At 40.6% G+C, this 22,390-nt stretch overlaps 1 protein-coding gene across 1 annotated transcript in view; it reads right to left on the bottom strand.

Annotated features, from left to right (window-relative positions):
- Positions 1-946: 946 nt before the first annotated feature.
- SH2D4B (SH2 domain containing 4B) overlaps positions 947-22,390 on the bottom strand; it is a 101,043-nt gene continuing 79,599 nt past the window's right edge. Inside the window, exon 7 of the mRNA XM_054580449.1 lies at positions 947-1,035. Within this exon, the coding sequence (XP_054436424.1) occupies positions 947-1,035 (89 nt within the window). The remainder of the gene's footprint in view (positions 1,036-22,390) is intronic.

The following is a 22,390-nucleotide window of genomic DNA, read 5'->3' as shown; positions in this document are numbered from 1 at the left end:
GCTGTTTCTATGAAAGCTCGTAAGCATGAGACATTAAATATGCACAAGTAGAAACCATTCCTGAAAGTTATTGAGAAGTTATTGGGAGAGTCTTTTCTTAACAGAAAGACATACTCAAATTAAGTCAGTAGTAGAATCAAAAATCTAAGGACTATGAAGGCACAGGTAATCACTTGAGTAACCTGCGGCCTGCAAACCATTCTTAAATTATAATTCACCCCTGGTTCGGGGCACCTCTGTAGGAATACATATAACCACTGCCTCAATAGTGCAAAGTGAGGACCAAGATATAACTTCAGACAAAAGGGTGGCAGAGGAAGAGGTGGAGCAGTATCAGTCACCTGCTCCAGAAGCTGGGGCTCAGAAGCCTTAGTAATTCCAGTGATTCTGTCAATAAGGGTGATGATGAGCATTATTAAAGACATGGCATCTATATTTTCCACATAAGTCCCTTACAATATATCTTCTATAATCTCCATGGCTACATAAACAGTGACAAATAGGAAGTAACTTACTAGAAGTCATGGATTGATGCTGGAAACTTTCAGAAGTGTATTCATTCAACAAACATTTATTGAATGGACATCGCATGTTAAATTCAGTGTTCAGCACTGGAATTACTTTGGATTATAAAAACATGATGCATGGGCTCTAGGAGCTGAGTTTAGAGCAGCTGCAAAAAATAAGCTTTGTCTTCTGAGGTCATATCTAAATTCTCCATGAAAGATCTGCATCAACAATTAAGAATTTCTGTCCTGGGCACTGGGACAAGGACCAGTAGCACATATGTCATATATTTCACATCTCTTGAGACATTTGAAGCTACTTAATCCTCTGAATGGTGGTGAATCTTCCAGAAGGCCATAATAATTTGAGCTGAGAAGTTCTTGAGTTCAAAAAAAAAAATGCCCAAAAGAATCCAATGGATAAGGGGGGGAAAAGTCATTCAAACAACAGATGGTAGTCTGGTGGGCTCTCCCTCTGTCCGCAGGGTTCCTGCAGCAACTCTCCCCCTGAAACAGTGATAATTTCCTCCTGAAAAAAAAATGGAAATATTCACTTAAAATTTTTTAAAAAAGAAATAACATCCACCAGAGAGAAACCAGTTTGAGAGAAAAACTAAGAATATGTATCTGCCTACTGCTCACTAAAATTCCTAGAAAATCACAGAAAAAAAAATTGCTTCTAAAAATAAATAAATTTATAAAAGTATGGTAAAACAACAGAAGCCAGCAACAGAGCAAAAATATTGAGGAATACTTGAAAACCAAAAGATATACAGGCTGAGATTTTCAGAGAAGTTAATGTGGGACAGGGGCTACAGCAAGTTATCAGTGGGACAGGTTGGGGAACCCCACACAATAGAGGTCTTTGTCTCAGGCAGAGCAGAAGGAAAGGAAGGGCACACAGAGACCCACAAAATTCAGGAACTCTCATTCCCAAGGATGAATTACTCCCTATCATCTCCAACCTTAACAGCATAAAGAGACTGGATTTAGGAAACAGGAACTGCATCCACTGATGGAGATATAAGAAATTCAAAGTTGAAAGATCACTTCCTGGTTCACAATTTATAAATATTTAAGGAAAATCATAGTCATGAAAGAAAGATGCCAATGTCACCAACAGAACTGACTCCCAAGAAAATATCAAGTTTGTAAAACAAACAGGAAGGGCCTTTAAGAGGTATGTATTAATCTCCTCAGTGAAATAAGACGATAAATCATCCATGAAACAAGAATGGGCTATAACTTAAAAAAAGATACCTGGAAATAAAAAGGATGCTCATTTAAATTACATGGAAAATTTTAATAGAAAAACTGAAGAGCAAAATGGACACAACTAAAGAGCAATTTAGTCACTGGAAGAATGGACACAATTAATAAGAAAGAGACATTTAAGAAGAAAAATGGACAAAAGATATGAACAGTCATCTCAAAGAAAAAAATCCAAGTGTCCATTAAAACGAAAAGAGCCTTGGCGTTAAGAGAAATGCAAGTTAAACAACAGTGAAATTCAGTGTCTGCCCATCTGATGGGAAAAAAATGTAAGTGACTGGTAATCTCCAGTGTTGGCAGCAGTGTAAGGAAACAGCCTCATATAGTTTTGGCAGGAGCACGGACTGGCACTACACTCCTGGAGGACAATCTGGCAAATATTTTCAAATTAAAATGTGCATAGTCTTCTACTCAGAGATTCCAATTCAAGGGATCCATCCTAGAGAAATACTCACACCTGTGCCCAAAATGACATATATAAGCAATTCTCTGCAGCACTGTTTGCGATCATGAGAACCTGGAAGCTACACAAGTGACCCTCAAAAGGAGAATAATAACTAAATTATAGTACGCATCCATACCATGGAATACCATATATTTTTATAAGGATTCATTACATAGATTGATGTGGATATACCTCAATGACAGCCAATGTCCTGATATCTTACAAATGTCAGGTATTTTACAGTGATATCTCATTGAAATCTCAGAGTAACCCTAGGAGGTGAATGCTATTATTATACACCTCTTACTGAGGAGGAAACTAAGGCATGAGAGTCTGAGAACTTGCCCAAAGTCACACATAGTAATGAAGTTGGGATTTAAAACTTGGCAGCTTGATTCCAGGGACTGCATTTTTACAAAGTACATTCTATGATACATGAAGCATGTTTAAAATAAAAGTGCTGAGCTATTGGTAAAGGATTATCCAATTTGTATAAATAATAAAATGCTATGTATTTCCTTATGTACATAAATTTCTATGTTAATGCCTAGTAAATACTTGGAAAGGTACATGGCAAACTGATAATTCAAGATGGAGGATGGAAATTAGGATTTGAAATGAACCATGCTTATACTTTGTATTATATTTGATTTTTCTTAGAATGTAATCATAAATTAATTGTGTAATTAAAATTTTAACTTTTAAGACTGGCCACCAGACCTCTACAAGGACATGGATGAGCTCTCTCTTTAGTGTTAGAAACTAAATTGGCAGTCTTAAACCTCAGATTTGGAAAAAAATAAACACCTTCAAAGATACGTGGTTCGCTCTTTCTATGCAGGAATCTGTCCACAGCATCTCCAAGAGGTGGACATTTACCCTTTGCTTTAATGCTCCAAAGACACAGAGCTCACCGCTGTTCAAGCAGCTTATCTTGAACAGGAAAAGCAAGTCAGGTGGTATAGTGGGGAAAGCACATGCTTTAGAGGCACACAGCCTAGGCTTAACTCACAGACCCAGCTGGTACCAGCCATGAAAACTTAGACAAGTTACTCAATCTCCCTTTCCTGATCTGTGAAATGGGACTAATGTGCCTCCCTCACAGAGCTATGGTGAAAATTAAATGAGAACATGGGAACAGACCAACAGGCACAGTGCTTGACACAGAGAGGTTGCCAATATCCACACAATCCCTCCCTTTCTTTTTCCTATAGCTGTTAGAAGGTCCTTTCCAAAATGCCTTGGTCCTGGTTAGTCTAGTTTTCCAGGAAGTCCTCTCCTCCAAATGTCTAGGTATTTGTAAGTGGGTGATTTTCTATGTACTTAAAAGATCAGGTTAATAGTTATCCCTAGAGTTCTGTGGACATCCTTGAAGTAAAAGCAATACAAATCCAAAAGTCCCTATTATAGCAAAAGCCCAATAAGGCAGTCAAGTAGTCCTGTGGACCTTTTCTACACTTGCAAAGCTCAGGTACATGTTGGACCTCTGAGCTACCACAATTCTATATCTTGGAACCCCTGGGTCCTGCCCTTCTGAGTCACCAAGTTCCACTTTTGTCTCTCCAAGTTACTACTGATGCCAACAGCCACATTAACACAGAAATCACTTCTTTCTACATAAATTATTTAGAAGGCAACATCTTTTTCAATGTGAGGCCCACAGTAGTAGAACAAATAACAAAAAGAGTTCTGGGAGATAAGAACTTCCATACCACTTTAGAGTTAGAGTGCTGTTGTTGAATACATACTTTCTCTCATTTAATACTCATAGGATCTGAGCTAAGTATCATTTACATCCATTTGCCCAGCTAGGAAACTAAAGCTCAGTGAGACTAAGGAATCTGCCCAAGGTCACACATGTATAAAGTGGTAAAGCTATAGTTGGAACAAGAGATATAGTAACTCTATGAGGAAAGCCTCTCTAACCTCAGGTTTGCTTGCTAGCCTTCAACTACCTCTACAAAGCTGCAAGAGGCCTTTCTAGACGGACCCCCAAGAGAGATATCCTGAGGATGAGAACTGGTCTTGGACAGAAGGCTGGCTGACCAGCCCCTAAGTGCTGACTCAGGCACTCATGTACTCAAAGAGAAGGGCTAGAGACCCTTTGAGGTGCTTACATGGGTCAGAGGGTAAGCCAGAGAGAAGACCTACTTTGCCTGGTCTAGACAACCTCTGGTCCCTTCTATCCCAATGGTCCATGTCCCTGGGGCCCTGCCTGCTCACTCTCCATCCCCATCTTTCAGAAGGCCTGCAGCCTGGCTCTCCCTTCAGCTGAAGTTTCTACCAGCTTCATCCCCTTGACCAGTACCTCTAAGAGCGCTACCTTGTGGAAATCAATGAGATCGGTGAGTGTGGCATGGCGATTGGGGTCCACTCCCAGGAAGCTGTAAAAATCCCCAGAGGCATCCACAAGAAAGTGCTTGAACCCTTTCTGCAGGCGATAGGAGAGGGTGTATCCCCAGATTTTCTCACTGACCCGAACCAGAAATGCTCCCTCAGTCATGTTCTCAAGTAGATCTTCTGCATCTTCTCGGCTAATAATTCCTGGTTAAAAAGAAAAAAGAAAAAGGTCTGTAACTTCCTTCACCACCCTCCACTAATCACCCTGCCCCTCAGCCTCTGTCACTGGAAGAGAGGGGCCCCAGGGGCTGTCTAGCACTTGCCACAGGCCCTTGATGGGCCGGTTTAGTCCAGAGCAGCCAGCCGTCAGCCTGGGGACAGAGTTTCTACAGGACCTGACTTCAGCACCCTTTCCTCTGAATTAAACCACACTAATTTGGATTCATTACAAAGAATTAGTAATGACCCAGAATTATAGAACCTATCGATTACAAATACAAGTCAACAAGCAGTGCTCTGTGGAGAGCCTTAAGAGTCCTACTTTAATGATGAGACCAGGATGACTTATTATTCCTGCCCCAGTTATCTCTCTGGTACCAGTAAATAAGCACCTGAAAACAGTATTTCCTCTTAAGACAAAAAAGGACTTCCTCTGTCTAGCTGTGGACAGTAGGCAAACAGTTTCTTAATGGAGGTACATAAGTAAGCTTCACTGAAGCTAAAAGGACAAAACTGTCTCAGATTCTGCAGTCCTACACAATGTTGTTTTACCACAGTACAGTAGCAGTTAAAAAAAGCATGTCTCTCTGAGTGGTTGAATTAGAAAGTGGTATCTCTCTGGGCCAAAACAGCAAAGTTCACACTTCTGTATTTCAATCCTTCCTCCTCCCAACTAGCCTCACATTGGCAGGGTCTCTTTATTCAGTGTACAACCTGCTCAGCCCTGCCAGGAAATGGTTTCTATCCCAGGAAGCTGCAGAGGATATCCCACCTTGGGGTCATCATAACACCCTGCCCACACTTTACAGTACATTAGTAAACAGGTCATGAATAGCTCAAAGAGAGAGCCTGTGACCACCATGGGAACGTGCGGCTCAGGCCTCCAGCTGCTGTCTTCAGGAGCCATCTCCCCAGGCTGCTTCCAGCACAAGGGACACTAGACTGAGCACCCCCTGACTGAGAGCATGGGGGGTTCTATGACTGAGCACAGGCTTACAGAGCTGCCAGTCCTACCAATGTGGATCTCCTCTAGTGAGCAATCTTTGTTCTGGGGCTTCCCATTAGCCTGACTGGGATTTTCTCTGACTTGCACTCCAATACCAGGCTCTTCCCCCAAATCATTCTTCCTTCTCCCTTTCCCTTCCTCGGTGTCAGATCTGCACCATGTTTGAAGACTATCCCACCTTCTCCTGCTCCATGTCCCTTTTATCCTTCACAGGCACTTCTTCCAATAAATCTCTTGTAGTTCTGCTTCCTGGAAGGCCCAAATGAGTACCAAAACCTTATCTTTGCACCCCAAAAGCCTAGATGTAGAGGAGCTGATTTGGAGCAAAAATCAAGTACATGGACTAAAATCACAACTCAGGGACTTGATCAGTAGGTACCCTTAGTCAGGTTACTTAAGCCCCTCTAAAACCCAGTTTAAGGTCCTCATCTATTAAGCAGTACTGATAATACTACCTACATCATAAGGTTGTTTGAGAATTCATTATATTAATCCTTTAATGTGCTTATCACACTGCTTGAAAGCATAATACCTATCTAACATGATGTAACTCTTTTACATTAGATACACTAAGCATACTACACATGTGTTATGGGTGCTACCTTGTGCTGGTTGCAGCAGTGTTCAATGCTGCCAGGCTGTGCTGCCCATAGCCCACATTAGAATCCTTTCAAAGAGAGGCTGCTGAGGGGGACTTCCTCTGAAGGGGGCTGTCCCTGGGCCCTAACCTGGGCCATTCTCAGGAGACTCTCCAAGTGTCTCAATAGTAAGTATCTATGTATTCTCCTCCTTCTTTGATACTTACCTAGAAATCAAAATTTTTATCTGTCCCAAGATCAAAGGTGATGCAGCCTCATAATTCAGGATGACAAAGAACATTTCACAGAAATCCCAACCCCCAAGAGAACTGGTTGGTGGCTAGGGGACACATGGGATAATTGCAAAGAAAATCTGTTATGTTGTTCCACCTTGTTCACTCTTCCCTCCCCATCTCCCCACTCCCCCTGCCTTCTGCCCTTATATAGCCTCTAGGCCAAGTATTCTGGGAACAAAGCATTAATCATATCCCATGCCATCCCACCCCTGCCCCTTCTAAACACTCTATAATCTCCTGGCTAAGGAAAGAGGAGAGCTTACCTCACTGCTTCTGGCTGGGGAGAGAGCACACTATCGGGATTATAAAAGCTTTCTAACTCAACTAATGACCAGGGCTGGTTGAGGCACGTGGTCTTACCAGACAATGGTCCAGGGTGGTTGTTCTAGAATAATTACTGGAGAGAGCAACCGCAGGTTCTTTCTGAGTCAATTCTTACCCCCAGACAATGGAAAATGTAGTTTCTTCCTGTAGTTCCTCTCCTTCCTTTATTTTTCCTTCTTTTCTTTCTTCCCTTTAATAAATATTTATTAGGCACTATATAGGAGCCAGGCCCCATGCTGCACACCTAGAAGTTAGCATTGAATAAGAAACAGTTCCTGTCTTACAGAACCTCTGACTCTGGACAGAAATAAAGATTGACATAAATTTTTAAATAAATAAATATATAAGTAAATAACCTCATTGTAATCAGGGGTTATAAAGGTATGAGATATGACCTCAGCTGCTGTGGTTGTATCTAGAGAAGGTGCCCCACCCAGCTCTGGAGTCTGGGGATGGAAGCGAAAGTTAAACTGAGAACAGAAAGGTTAAAACAGAGAGGCAAGGCCAGGATGGCAGTTTGTACATTGTTCTCTGTGGCTGGAGGGGAGGCTAAAGTAGCATGCAGCAGTAGCAAGATGCATGGATATAGGCAAGAGTGAGTCTCCAAAGCATTCTCTATATCGTTAAAAGAATATAGGCTTAATTCTGAGAGCAATGGGGAGATGCTGATGTTTCCCAAGTAGAAGAATGTAAGAACATTCAAGCATGGAAAATGGACTCAATGGGTATAAATTGAAGGTATACAAGCCAGGGATTTCACCCAGTGAGAGCTTTCCCATCTAAGAATTACTTCACAGCTACATTTCCACAGCTGTAGCATTGAAATCCAGTTCCCAGGCCACTGGGCTGCCAGAAATGGCTTCCATTTTGAGACAGAGAGGGAGAATGATCCAGTGAGAGTCACATGAGAAGCTTTATGCCAGAACCAGCATTGGGCACCATCTGGGCACCCTGCGGACCTCAACTCATTAGTCTTCTGAATGACCCTACCATCATCAGTTCATAACTGAGGACACTGAGGGTCAACAATAACAGTGACTTACCCAAGATCACAGAGCTATTAAGTGGTGGAGCCATAATTTGAACTCAGGTCCTCAGACTCCAAGTCCAGTGCTCTTTGCTCTACACCATGTTATCTCATGCAGAGGACAGTAAGTGCTGTGAAGGACACAAGAAGGAGGAGATTAATGAGGCCTGTGGAAGTCAGGACAGGCTTTGTAAAAGCAATAAAGGTGGGGTATGAAGTAAGCCTGGAATGCTGAGTAGACTCTGTAAGCAGTAAGGAGTGATGATGAAGTGAAAATGAGAAGAATACGGTGAGGGAAGAGTCACAGTGAAGACTAAGAATGACACATCCATGGGACATTTATATAAATGTAATGGGAGAGAAGTTTAATCTAAGTCTCAGGAGGTTAAGAGACATGGAGGATGAAATGAAAGGTCTAACACATGTATAATCTGAATCACAAAAGGAGAAGAGAATGCAGAGGAGGCAATATTTAAAGAACAAATGGTGGAGAATTAATCAGAGACACATAACAGTGAAACTGTACAAAGCCACCTAGTGTCTCATTTCATCAACCAGAGCGGAAAAGCAGATTGCCTACAAAGAAGAAACAATTAAGACTAATTACTGACCTCTCAGTTGCAACTATTGAAGCCAGAGGAAAATAGGAGAATATTTTCAGAGTGTCAAGAGAAAAATAACTGTGCTTAATGAAACTATCTTTCAGGGAGAAGGGCAAAATAAAGACATCTTCAGGAAAAAAAATATTGAAAGTTGACAACTAAGGGAATTCTAAAGGAAGTACTTCAGGTAGAAGAAATATGATCCTGGGTAGAGAAACCAATATGCTGGAAGGAATGGTGAGCATATATATAGTGACTTACAAAGTAATGAGAATGAATAATTTGGGGGTTTAAGAAATAGAACCATCTTATCAGGAGAAAGATGATTGGATTTTGTAAATTCTGTTTGTTTAGGAAGAGAATAAAGATATATATTTCCTGTAGAATATGTTAAGTATGTATGCTAAATTATCTAAGAAAACCACTAAAAGATAGGCTTTAAGAGTGGCATAACTGCCATACAACAGAGATGAAAAATACAATGAAAAAAAATTTTTTTTCAATGAAGCAGGAAACAAGCTAATAACTTGTTGAAAGATAAATACACTATGGTTCCATATATTACATTGAAAAGCCCACAAAGCCAAATGCTACAGTTTTTTTTTGAGATTAATATATAAATAGTAAATAAAGCAAATAAATAATGGACAAAATATTCAGGATAAAGATCATATCTGGTGAAAGGAAAAGGGCTACAATGTAAGAAGCACACAGGGTTTTCAAAGGATAGGTGATTTTCCACTTCCCAAACTTTCTTTATTCCCTGTACATCTATATGTGTATACACTGTATATATTCAATGTTTAACATTAAAAATATTTTAATATTGTTGCTCTGCTACAATATTCATTCAAAACCAGTCAATTTGGTGGATGTCCTTTGGTGGATGGGGAGATTATGACCTAGAAAAAGTGGTCACTACTGAGCATTAACTGTCAAAATTGGCTTTCTTCAGTCTCTAGAGCATGGTTCTCAGCACTGGACCTCTCCAAGAGACTGGTGTAATTCATTTTGAGTATGCCAAGAATCAGTAGCATTTAAAACCTTCTCATATGTTTTTAATATGTAGCAAGATTTGAGACTCACTGAGCTAGAGAGTAAATAGTGAAATCTTGCAAGCAAAAAAGTAAAAAGTGATTTTTACATTCTAGAAACTACTTGTATATTTTTAGAGTAACCGTCAGAGGTTTGAACACAGGGTTTTATAGACCCACTTCAGAGGGCTATGGGATAGGTCCTATGAGAAGTCCTTGCCAGATGAGAAAGAGCTTTTCCTGGACTGAGGCTGGGGTAGAGGGCAAGAAGGGCCAAAAAGAGTGCCCTCACTTATTCCTCTACATTCTGCAGCCCAGAGAGATTGAGAAGATAGCCTAAAGTAAAGGAGTCCGATGCCCCAGTTTTCATGGAGAACTAGCAGGTGCTATGTGCCTGCATAATAAAGCCATACTCTAAAAGAAACGGTGTGTTTGGAGAGAGAACAGTCTGAAGATGGTGGTTACCAGCCTTTGAGTTCCTGTGAATGCAGAGGGGATCCAGGACTTCCTACCAACTTCTAGTTAGGGATTTGAAACACAGAGGGAGAGCAACCGTCATAGAAGGCTGCTGGGAATAGAGACTGGCTCAGTCTTCTGGAGAACTATGGATACCCCTAGTCAAATTAAGTGCATGTATACCCTCTGGCCCAACAATTCCAACCCTGAGATACCCTTTGAAGAAATCCTTATGCAGGTCTGTAAGAGTCCGGTGCAAGGAACTTAATTGATACTTAGGTTAATTTGTGATCATGGTGAGTTGGAGGCAATCTGAGTACCCATGACTCGAGGGGTGGATGGGCAAAATTGGGTGGCAGCATCCTATGGAATATGGTGCAGCATTTAGAAATAAGAGAGCAGAAGTACACAGAGCATGGATCTCATAGCAGAGTGCTCAGTGAGATAAAGTAAGAAACACAAGTGATACTTAAAGCACCTCACCTTTACGCATATGTAAGTACAGGGTGTAAGGGATAGATTCTGGGAAATGGTGGTAGTGGCACCATTGTTTTTCAATTTCTTCAAATCCTCCCCATCAAAAACATAGAGAGCAACTATAGAGCAAAACCAAAAGGCCACGGACTACGTTTACAACGAAACTAGGTGCCAACATATCTCCATGAACCCCAAATATGAATGGTGGTGGAAATAAACAACCAACACAGGACCTTCAAGACACCACATCAAAATTAGCCACGGAAAAGTATTAAGGTCAAATCACATACAACATTTTCAAGAGAAAAAAGAAAATAAAGAACATATAAATCTCCTGTAAATAAATACACAAGAACTTATTCAACAGATAGAAGTTAAACTTATCTGTTTAATAAGGCTGCTTATTAATGAGGAAAAGGAAAGTGGGTAGAGAGTGGAGATAAAAGACAGTAAGTAAGACCTGATTGGTTGGCTCAGTTGGCTGGGCACTGTCCCGCAAAGTCAAAGGCCACCAGTTTGATTCCCTGTCAGGGCACATGCCTGAGTTGTAGGTTCGGTCCCAGTTGGGGTATGTACAAGAGGCAACTGATTGGTGCTTCTCTCCCTCTTTCTCTCTCCTTTTCCCTCTCTCTAAAAATAAATAAATAAAATCTTTAGTAAAAAGAGTAAGAAAATAAAGAAACAAATAGCCTTATTTCTTCCAATAATGGTAATAAACTAGAGGGACAAGGGATGGAAGAGGTGACTGATGAACTCAACCCTTGGGGATTTTTTAAAGGTAAAGATCATTAAGAGCCTGATTCTTAAGGGACCACCAAGAAAAGAGGCAAGTTGGCCCCAGAACCTAGGCTTTGGGATGGGCCTCTCAGCCAGCAGTAGTTGATGGGAGTTGCTGAAACTCAGAAGTCTAAGCAGGAATCAAGGTAGGGTTAAGTCAAGTATGCGGGAAAGAGAGCCTCCCACAGGCCTTAGCTGTGCTCAATATCTAACAGTTACAGATGGCTTCAGCAGCCGTAGACCATTAGAAGATTAGTAAAAACAGAGGACAAGGTCCAGAGATGAGCCACTAACCAGGGCCTTCTTTAGCCCCCTTCCAAGGCCATGAACTCCCTTTGCATTCAGACACCATTTGGAGAAGAGGAGAGAACATTTGAAAAGGGAGAGATAGGATTTTGAGCTTAAAATGATTGAATATTTGCTAAAAGTAACCAAGTTAAACTGAGAGGCTCTTAAATCAGAGAATACAGGATTATCTTTAATTGGAGATTTTAAGGGCTTTTTTTTTCAGGCATTAAAGGATATAGAAGTCCAGAGTAAGATGAAATCACTTATAAAAGCAAATAAATAAGTTATGCCTGCTGCATATTCATCTAGCAAATATTTAAATGTTTAGAGAAGAGATAGATGCAAATCTAGACACACACCAGTTTCTCAACATGGGCACTCTTGACTTTTTGAGGCAGAAAAGTATCTGTCATGGGGTTTCCTGTGTGTTTTAGAATGTTTAGCAGCATCTCTGACTTCTGCATGCCAGATGCCAATAACATCTCACAGTCCTGAAACCTAAATTGTCTCCAGACACTGCCAACTATCCCCTGGGACAAAATCCCATCAGCACCCCATCAGCACCCCATCAGCACCACTTCTGTTGAGAACCACTGACATAGAGACAGACCTAAAAGTTATCTAACTGATAACTGGAAAAAAAAGTTGGAGAAAAATAATAATGTATGACAGAAAGGTGAATCCTACAATAGTTTATATAAAAGTTATTATAATTTTATAAACATAAAATCTATGAGTGCAAGGGTTATATCTGTTTTGTTCATATTATATCCTAATGTCTGGAACTTACTAGGCCCCCAATATTATTGAATAAGTCCTGAATTAAAATTATAACCTCATATCCAGCATTTATGGAATGCTGACATAACTATGCCAGCCACTGTGTTGAGTTTCATATACACTGATTCATTCAATTTTCACAATAATCTTTTTATGTAGGCACTTTTATCCTCCCCATTTTACAGAGTGAAAAATTCAGCTGAAGCAAATTGAGTTGCATGCCCATGTTCTCACACTAGTAAGTAGCAGAATGGGAGAGAGGTACAGCCTTCTTTTCAATATCAGTCCTATGTGAAAGGCTTGTATTCCTATTAAACTGTAAGCAGCCTGCTCTCCCATTGAGGTTGTACTCCCAAGTGAAACTCATATCCATATCTCATTTCCAGGCCCTTTACATGCAGGGGGCCCTGGAAGAAAGTGTGCACAAGGTGTGGATTAGCATAACCAGCTCTTGATACAGGACTTACTGTGCTCACAGCAAGAACCATGAGGATTCAGGCAAGAAGCCTGCTGAGGTCTGCTGAGGGGACTGCTGTTCAGAGGGACCAAGGTAAGTTCTGTGGGCACTGAACAATTGTAAGGCTGACCACGGTTCCAGAAGCAAAGCCCAGAAGGTCTGGCTTTGTCAGGGGCTATACCCAAGGTGGCTTAAGGATTGGGAGTAGTTGCATATCTCTGCAAACAGAAATTATGCAGTTTAGATAGGCCTGTTCCTAGGACTCATGATATTCAGTAAACTATCCTGTAGAAAACAACATCAAACCAGACAAGTCTGAGATTTCAATCAGGTCTCTGCCACTTATGGCTTGACCTTCAGCAAGTAATTCTCTCTTCAATGGTATATGAACAAAAAGGGGGCTACGTGGCAGGCATGACAAACTCAGTGACCAAGAGTAACCACACAGATCATTAATTCCTGCCTGGGCAGGTCATGAGGTGAAGTCACATCCCAGGCCTACAGCTTCCTTAGTTAAAAGTTCATCTTTACCTTAAGCTAGCTCTGTCCATTGTTCTTGTGAATCTAGGATAACATACTTTTAAAATGCCAGAGATCACTTCTAAGCTAGCTCTGTCCATTGTTCTTGTGAATCTAGGATAACATACTTTTAAAATGCCAGAGATCACTTCTCAGCCTTTGGCTAAGATCAAGTATAAAATGTCAGAGTAATTTTCTTTGCCAGAGTCCTCAGAAATACACCCACTGGCAACACAGCACAACTATGAGGAAACTCATTACCTTCTTACCTGCATACCACCTCTATTTGTTGAAACTGTTCATTAATAACTACCTGTACCCAGCAACGTAAAAAAGTATTGGGTTGGGCAAAACATTTGTCTAGTTTTCTCTGTACGATGGTTCTAGTAGTGCTTAGTTGTCTTTAACTTCATTCAAAACAATTTTGTTAGGTTGTATTATAACAGTTGTCATATGAGTATGAATTTTTTTAAACTATCAAAATTGGTGAATTTTTCTGCAGCCATTTTAATATAGAAGATGGAAGAAGATTCATAACATTTTTAGTATATTATACTTTATTATTTCTAGAAAGATAAAAAGGCAAGTGAGGGGTGATTCAAGATGGTGGAGGAGTGAATGGAAGTCACGCTGACCTCCTCCCAGGACCAATTTGTAATTACAACTAAACTGTGGAGAAATCACCTGGAAAACAATGGAACAATAGTGAGAGAGGAGCCTTAAAACCTTGGACAGACAGAGGAATTGGCTTTAGCACAACCTAACTGGTAAGGAGTGCAGTAGAGGCTTGAGAAGGTGGGCTAGTCACCCATGGGAGGCAGCACCAGAGGGATATTGAAATGGCCAGTTGGACCCCCCTGAGAAGAGCAGGGTCTAACCCATAAGCAGGGATCTCCAGCCTACAGCACCAGAGCCCAAAAAGCACAAAGACAACAGCCAGCTGTAAAAAGCAGCAGGGTTGCTCTCTTCCAGAGACAGGCGGCTGGAGACACAAAGAGCTGTTTAAAGGGCCAATGCAAAAATTTGTAGTGGTAGCCACTTTCCCTGGGCTCCAGTGGAGGTGGGAGGTGGGCTCCAGTGGACCTTGGAGGTGAGAGGTGGGAAGTGGGAGTGGAGCCACCTGAGGAGAGACTGAGGAAGGAGGCTTTGAGGAGAGAAGTGAGAAAGTGGCCAGTGGGGTCCTGGTCCTTACTCAGCCCCCATTCTGTAGTCGCCATCTTGCTTGGGTGAACCACTCCCCTGAGCTGCAATGGCATGAAAGGACACATTAGCCCCACCCGCAGGAGGCTCTGCCCTGACCCGGCATTGCACAGGTCTGGGTGCTGAGTAGAGAGCAGCAGTCACAAATAGTAGATCCCTGGCTAAAGGGGGCATGCAGTGGTCTAGAGAAGCTTGAGGGAAGTCTGGCGATGGAGGCATTGGGAAGAGAACTGAGAGAGCAACCAGAGGAATCCCAGTGCTGACTCCTCCCCTCCACATACAGCAGCAGACATATTGCTCAGGCAGACCACTCCCCTGAGTGGCAACAGCATGAGATGACCCAATAGCCCTGCCCACAGGAGGGACTCTGCCCAGCCCTGACTGGTGAGAGCAGAGTGACAAGATTAACAAATGGAGGAGACAGATACAGACAGCATATTCCTGAAAGTCTCTTAAAGCAGCAGATTCCTGAAAGTCTGCCTAAGGTCAGATGGGGTCAACAGCTGACATTGTCAGAAGCAGATCCAGAAAGAAAGAAAAAAGTGGTCTCCTACCATAGAAGTTCACAACACAAAGTCAAGAAGTCAAGACAGATCAATTTAAGAAGAAGAAGCCGCAAAAAAGAAGAGTCTCCAAATAATGGGAAGACAAAGAAACGCTCCCCAATTGAAGGGAAAGGAGGAATCCCCACAAAGAGAATTAAAGAAAGAGAGACAAGTAAACTACCAAAAATTGAATTCAAAACAATGGTTCTAAGGAAGCCCAATGAGCTTAGTGAGCTCAAGAGAATTACCAAAAACTACTGGGAAATTATGAGGAACTTATTGCAAACTATATCAGAATGAAAAAAGACATGGAAACTATCAATAAAAGGCAAGAGAAAATGAAGAATACAATTTCTGAATTGAAGAAAACAATAGAAGAAATCAAAAGCAGGCTACATGAAGCAGAGGATCAAATCAGTGAGCTGAAGGACAAGGTAGAAAACAACTCCCAAAAAGAGCAAGAAAATTAAAAAAGACTCAAAAACAATGAAGAGGCATTGAGAGAAATGCAGAACAACCTGAACCATAAAAATATCTGTATAACTGGGATACCAGAAGGAGAAGAGGTGGAAGGGATAGGGACCCTGTTTGAAAAAGAAATGATGGAAAACTTTCCTAATTGGAGGAGAGAAAAAGTCCCACAAGTCCAGGAAGCACAGAGGGTCCGATTCAAGAGGAACCCAATGAGGCCCTCTCCAAGACACATCATCATTATAATGGCAAATAGCAAAGACAAACAGAGAATCCTAAAGGAAGCAAGGGAGAAACAGGTAGTAACATACAAGGGGGCCCTGATACGGCTAGGAGCTTACTTCTCAACAGAAACAATACAAGCCAGAAGGGAATGGCAAGAAATATTCCAAGTCAGGAAAAGCAAGGGCCTGAGACCAAGACTGCTCTCCCCAGCAAGGCTCTTAATTAAAATGGAAGGCAAAGTAAGGAGTTTCCCAAACAAAAGAAGGCTAGAAGAATTCACCTCCACCAAACTAGCACTACAAGATATGCTAAAGGGACTGCTTTAAGAAGTTGAAGAAGAAGAGTGAGAAAGAGAAACACAGATACAAAATGAAAAAATGAATAAGTGCTTATCAATAATAACTTTAAATGTAAATGGACTAAATGCCCCTATTAAAAGACCCAGGAAAGCTGAATGGATAAGAAAGCATGACCCACACATGTGCTGCCTACAAGAGACCCGACCTCAGAACAAAGGACCTACACAAATGAAAGTAAAGGGATGTAAAAAAACATTCCAAGCAAATGTACAGGAAAAAAAAACAGAGGTACCAATACTTACATCAGACAAAATAGACTTCGAAACAAAGGCCATAAAAAGAGACCCAAAAGGACACTTCATAATCTCAAAGGAAGACTCCATCACGAAAACATAAACATTGTAAACATATATGCACCGAACATATGAGCACCCAAATATATAAGGAAAATCTTGAAGGACTTCAAGAAAGATATAGACAGCAACACACTCATAATAGGGGGTTTTAACACCTCACTGTCAAAAATGGATAGATCTTCCAAACAAAACACCAACAAGGATATTGTGGAAATGAATGATACATTAAATAAAATGGACTTAACTGACATATATAGAACTTTTCATCCCAAAGAAGAAAAATACACATTCTTTTCAAATGTTCATGGAACACTTTGAAAGATAGATCGCATAACAGGACCCAAAACAGCCTCAAAAAATTTAGGAAAATCGAAATCATAACAAGCATTCTCTCAGACCACAAGGGCTTGAAACTAGAAACCAACCTCAAGGTAAAAACTCAAAAACATTCAAACTCATGGAGACTGAATAGCCTGCTATTAAATGATGAATGGGTCAATAGGTAGATCAAAGAAGAAATCAAAAAGTTTCTGGAAACAAGTGAAAATGAACACACAACAGTCCAAAACCTATGGGACACAGTGAAGGCTATCCTGAGAGGAAGCTCATAGCAATACAGGCCTACCTAAAAAAGATAGAAACATTTCAAATAAAGGACTTCACCCTCCAGCTTCAAGAACTGCAGAAACAACAGCAAACAAAGCCCAAAGCAAGTAGAATAAAGGAAATAAACAAGATCAGAGCAGAATTGAATGACATAGAGACTAAAAGAACAATTCAAAGGATCAACCAATCCAGGAGCTAGTTCTTTGAAAAGATAAACAAAACTGACAAGCCTTTAAGAAGACTCATCAAGAAAAAAAGGGAGAGGACCCAAATAAATAATATCAGAAATGAAAGAGGAGAAATAACAACTGATACCACAGAAATACAAAGGATTATAAGAAATTACTATGAGAAATTATACGCCAAGAAATTTGAAAACCTCAATGAAATGGACAAATTTCTAGAAAAGTATAATCTTCCAACATTGAATGAAGAAGAAGCAGAAAACCTGAAGAAGCAAAAAGCCTGAACAGACTAGTAAAAGCTGGGGAAACAGAAGAAGCAATCAAAAAAAATCCCAGCACACAAAAGCCCTGGACCAGATGGTTTCACAGGAGAATTTTATGAAACATTTAAGGAAGAGCTAACCCTTGTCCTTCTCAGACTATTCCAAAAAATTCAAAGTGAGGGAAGACTTCCAAACTCTTTTAATGAGGCCAGTCCTAATCCCAAAACCAGATAAAGACACAATCAAGAAAGAAAACTACAGGTCAATATTACTGATGAACATAGATGCTAAAATCCTCAACAAAATATTGGCAAACTGCATCCAGAAATACATTAGAAAGATCGCCCACCATGATCAAATGGGATTCATCCCAGGGATACAAGGATGGTTCAATATTCACAAATCAATAAAAGTGGTACATTACATAAACAAAAGGAAAGACAAAAATCACATGATCATATCTATAGATGTGGAAAAAGCATTTGATAAGGTACAGCACCTATTTATGATAAAAACCCTCAGCAGAGTGTGAATAAAGGGGGAATACCTCAACATAATAAAGGCCATATATGAAAAACCTACAGTCAATATCATACTCAATGGGCAAAAACTAAAAGCTTTCCCACTAAGATTGGGAACAAGACAAGAATATCCGTTTTCACCACTTCTATTCAATATAGTATTGGAAGTCCTAACCACAGCGATCAGACAAGAAAAAGAAATAAAAGGCATCCAAAATAGCATACATAGAAAACCCCATAGACTCCACCAGAAAACTACTCAATCTAATAAGTGAATTTGGCAAAACAGCAGGATACAAAGGTAATATTCAGAAATCAAAGGCATTTTTGTACACCAAAAATGAAATATCAAAAACAGAAATGAAGAAAAGAAAATCCCCTCTGCTATAGCAACAAGAAAAATAAAGTACTTAGAATAAACTTAACCAAGGAGGTAGGAGACCTGTACTCAGAAAACTATACAACACTGCAGAAAGAAATTAAGGAAGACACAAATAAATGGAAGTATATACCGTGTTCACGGATTTAAAGAATTAATATCATCAAAATGTCCGTACTACCCAAAGCAATTTATAGATTCAATGAAATCCCTATTAAAATATCAATGATGTATTTCTCAGACATAGAACAAACAATTCAAAAAATATATATGGAACCATAAACAGCCCCAAATAGCCGCCGCAATTTTGAGAAAGAAAAACAAAGTAAGAGGGATCACAATACCTGACATCAAACTATATTACAAGGCCACTGTAATGAAAACAGTCTGATACTGGCATAAGAACAGACACATAGATCAATGGAACAGAATAGAGAGCCCAGAAATAAATCCATGCCTCTATAGTCAATTAATATTCAAAAAAGGGGGCAGTGACATGAAATGGAGTAAAAATAGCCTCTTGAACAAATGTTGTTGGGAGATCTGACAGCTACATGCAAAAAATTGAAATTTGACCACCAACGGACACCATACACAAGAATAAACTCAAGATGGATAAAAGACTTAAATATAAGTTGTGACACCATAGAAGCCCTAGAAGAAAACATGGGCGGGAAACTCTCAGATGTCCCACACAACAACATTTTCACCGATACGTCCCCTAGAGCAAGGGACATAAAAGAAAGAATAAACAATTGGGACTTCATCAAAATAAGAAGCTTCTGCATGGCTAAAGAAAACATCAGCAAAATGAAAAGGGAGCCAACTGTATGGGAAAATATATTTGTCAATGATACCTCAAACAGGGGTTTAATTTCCAAAATAAATAAAGAACTATACATCTCCACTCCAGGAAGACAAACAATCCAATTAAAAAATGGGCAAATGACCTGAACAGACACTTCTCCAAAGAGGACATACCCAGGGCCCAGAGACATATGAAAGGATGCTCAGCATCACTAGTCATCAGAGAAATGCAAATTAAAACCACAATGAGATACCACATCAGTCATAATGGCCATCATAAACAAATCAACAAACAGGAAGTGCTGGTGAGGCTGTGGAAAAAAGGAAACCCTAGTACACTCTTGGTGGGAATGCAGACTGGTGCAGCCATTGTGGAAAACAGTTTGGAGTTTCCTCAAAAAGCTAAAAATGGAACTGCCTTTTGACCCAGCGATTCCACTGCTGGGATTATACCCTAAGAATCCTGAAACATCAATTCAAAAGAATCTATGCACCCCAATGTTCATAGCAGCGTTATTTACAATAGCCAAGTGCTAGAAGCAAGCTAGGTGCCCATCAGTAAATGAGTGGATTAAAAAAACTGGTACATTTACACAATGGAATACTATGCAGCAGAAAGAAAGAACGAACTCCTACCCTTCATGAGGCAAGGAAAATATGACTAGCTACAGTGAAAGAAAGAAGAAACCAGCAGGGACAGGAGGGAAGGAGGGAGAGGGGAACCAGGAGGGGTAGGGGAAGGGTGAGATCAAGGAACAGGTGTGAAGGACACATAGTCGAAGCCATCGTTGTAATGGATTGAGGCGGGGAGGCAAGGGTGGCTGGGGCAGGGGAGAGTGGTGGCGGGTAAATGGAGACAAATGTATTGGAACAATAAATTTTTTTTTAAATGCAACTGAAATGCAAAAAAAGGTTTATGTAGAAGGTGCTGTGACTGATCAAACGCTCCAGAAGAGGTTTATAAAATCTCTTGGTACTATTGACATTTTGGCCAAATAATTCTTTGCTGTGTGCTACCTTATGTATTGGAAGATGTTTAGCAACACCTCTGGCCGCTACCCACTAGAATCCAATAGCAGGAAATAAGATAGCCAACATACTCAAAATATCAAAATCATTAAAGTTATTGGTGAAAATGAAAAATGTGTCTTTCATTTTATGGAAAAAATATTAAACAGACTTTTATTTTACAGAAAAAACATATAGCAAGGACTCATGGACAAAACCAAAGGGGAAGAGCTGAGGGAGGGAAGGTGGGAGGGGGCAAGGGAAAGAGGTGGGGGGGGGCAGAGACAAATGTATTTAAAAAGTAAATAAAATTAAAAAAAAAAAAACTAAACAGTCTCTCTGCATTTGCCTTTTTATCTGGTTGCAGATATTTTCCCACTTTTGCTTTCTCCTGCCTCCTTAATCTATCACCAATGGATTTCAAGTTTCCTTATATTTTCTCCTTTGATTCTAAATGTATAAAAAGAACTGCAACCCTGCTATTCCCACAGCATTATCTCATCCCTTTGAGATTTTTCTTCCAGGCCAGGTTCTCACCCCTTGGCTCAAATAAACTCTTTAAACTTTTCTTTAGGTTTGGAATTTCTTCTGTAGACAATAAAATGGACTTACATTTGTATTACCCAAAGTTATTGGCCATATTGAACCAATGCTGGGTGAGGGTGCCTACTCATACTGGGCTAGATACAAACCAACCCTGGCTTGGCCTAAACCACAGGGGTCAAGGGGCTGCGGCAGAAGCAAGCAGGGCTGTAATCTGCAAATTGCGGCAGAAAGCCAACATACAGATCAGAGTTGTTAATAAGGACTAAAAGGGAGGGTGCACCCAATACAGCCCACAGGTAACCCGGGCTCCTGTGGGCACAAAAGATATCTGACTACCTGCAGCGCCCCCTATTGAGCCTCTGCAGAAAAAGACTTGGGCAAGGTCAGCCTTCAGGGCATCAGCCCCCTTCCCTATGGTTCCACCAGGTGAGGACAAGAAGGCAGGGAACACAGAGGGGAAGATGTACACCAGCATAGCAAAAAAGTCAGGTTTGCTTTCTCCCTCCCAACATAACACATTAATATCACAGGCAGGCTGTTTGCAGCCAGCAGCTCCTGACTCCTCTGTTACTACATTGTGAGCCCAAGTCCACAGGGTGTGCTTTCTGACACCTCGCCTATTCATCCCCTTGCCCTCCACGCAGATGCTCTCAAACACTGCCAACAACTTCACATTTGCTATCAAAATATTTACTTCATCAGTGCTAATCAACAGCAGCCCCGGGGCAGGGGGGGAAGCACTTGAAATACACTTTTAAAAGATGCTGTGCTGCAATGGACCCATAAACCCACGTGTTAGCAAATCCTAAAGCAGACCTGGGCTTTGGTTTCCAAGCCCTCCACCTCCATACTGGTCCCTGAAATTATTAGCTCAGAACTGAACCTCACTAACCAAGTGAGCTCCTTTTATTTCAGTTAGGACTTCTCCCTGAAAAGAAAAAAAAAATGTAGGCAGCCCAGACACTACCTTTTACTTTTTATGGGTTTCAATTTATCTGATGTGCATATTTCTTAAAGCTTTCACTGCAGCTACGCCTCACCAGCTGACAACTCCTCCATTACTGCTTAGCTATTTCTCATTCACTTCTGTGACTTTTCTTTCTTATTGCCATGCTTTCCAGACGATATCATTAAGGAGGGTGGAATTATTAAGCTCTTCATTCTCAGTAGTTTCTCAGAGCATCCTAAAGCCACAGAGATTGTGATGAATGAGTTCAAATGCCTTCATTTTTTTTATAACTCTAAATGAAATTTAACTGCTGAGACAAGGATTTCACTGGACAAGCTTCTTGATTCCAGGTATATTTATTCACAAGAGGCAATATCCCATGTCCACAACCATCTACTCCAAGCTGACATGCCAGGTTCAAATCACTAATGCCACAGTTCATGACAGAAGGTCCCAACTACCCAGCAGAATGACTTCTGAAACTGCCTACACAGGAAACTGTGTAGCACTAACCTCAATTGGAAGTATAAATTTGTTATTTGACTTATGCCAGTCTTGCTGACCATGCTGATAGTTTCACAAGGAGATAGGACAGGTTATTTTCCTCTCTATGGTGAACATCAATTG

The sequence above is a fragment of the Pteronotus mesoamericanus genome, unplaced genomic scaffold, assembly GCF_021234165.1.
Source record: "Pteronotus mesoamericanus isolate MK-2021 breed Mesoamerican mustached bat unplaced genomic scaffold, CSHL_Meso_final contig_59, whole genome shotgun sequence".
NCBI lineage: Eukaryota > Metazoa > Chordata > Mammalia > Chiroptera > Mormoopidae > Pteronotus > Pteronotus mesoamericanus.
The sequence above is the reverse complement of the archived record's forward strand: the minus strand, read 5'-3'. Positions and strand labels throughout refer to the sequence as shown.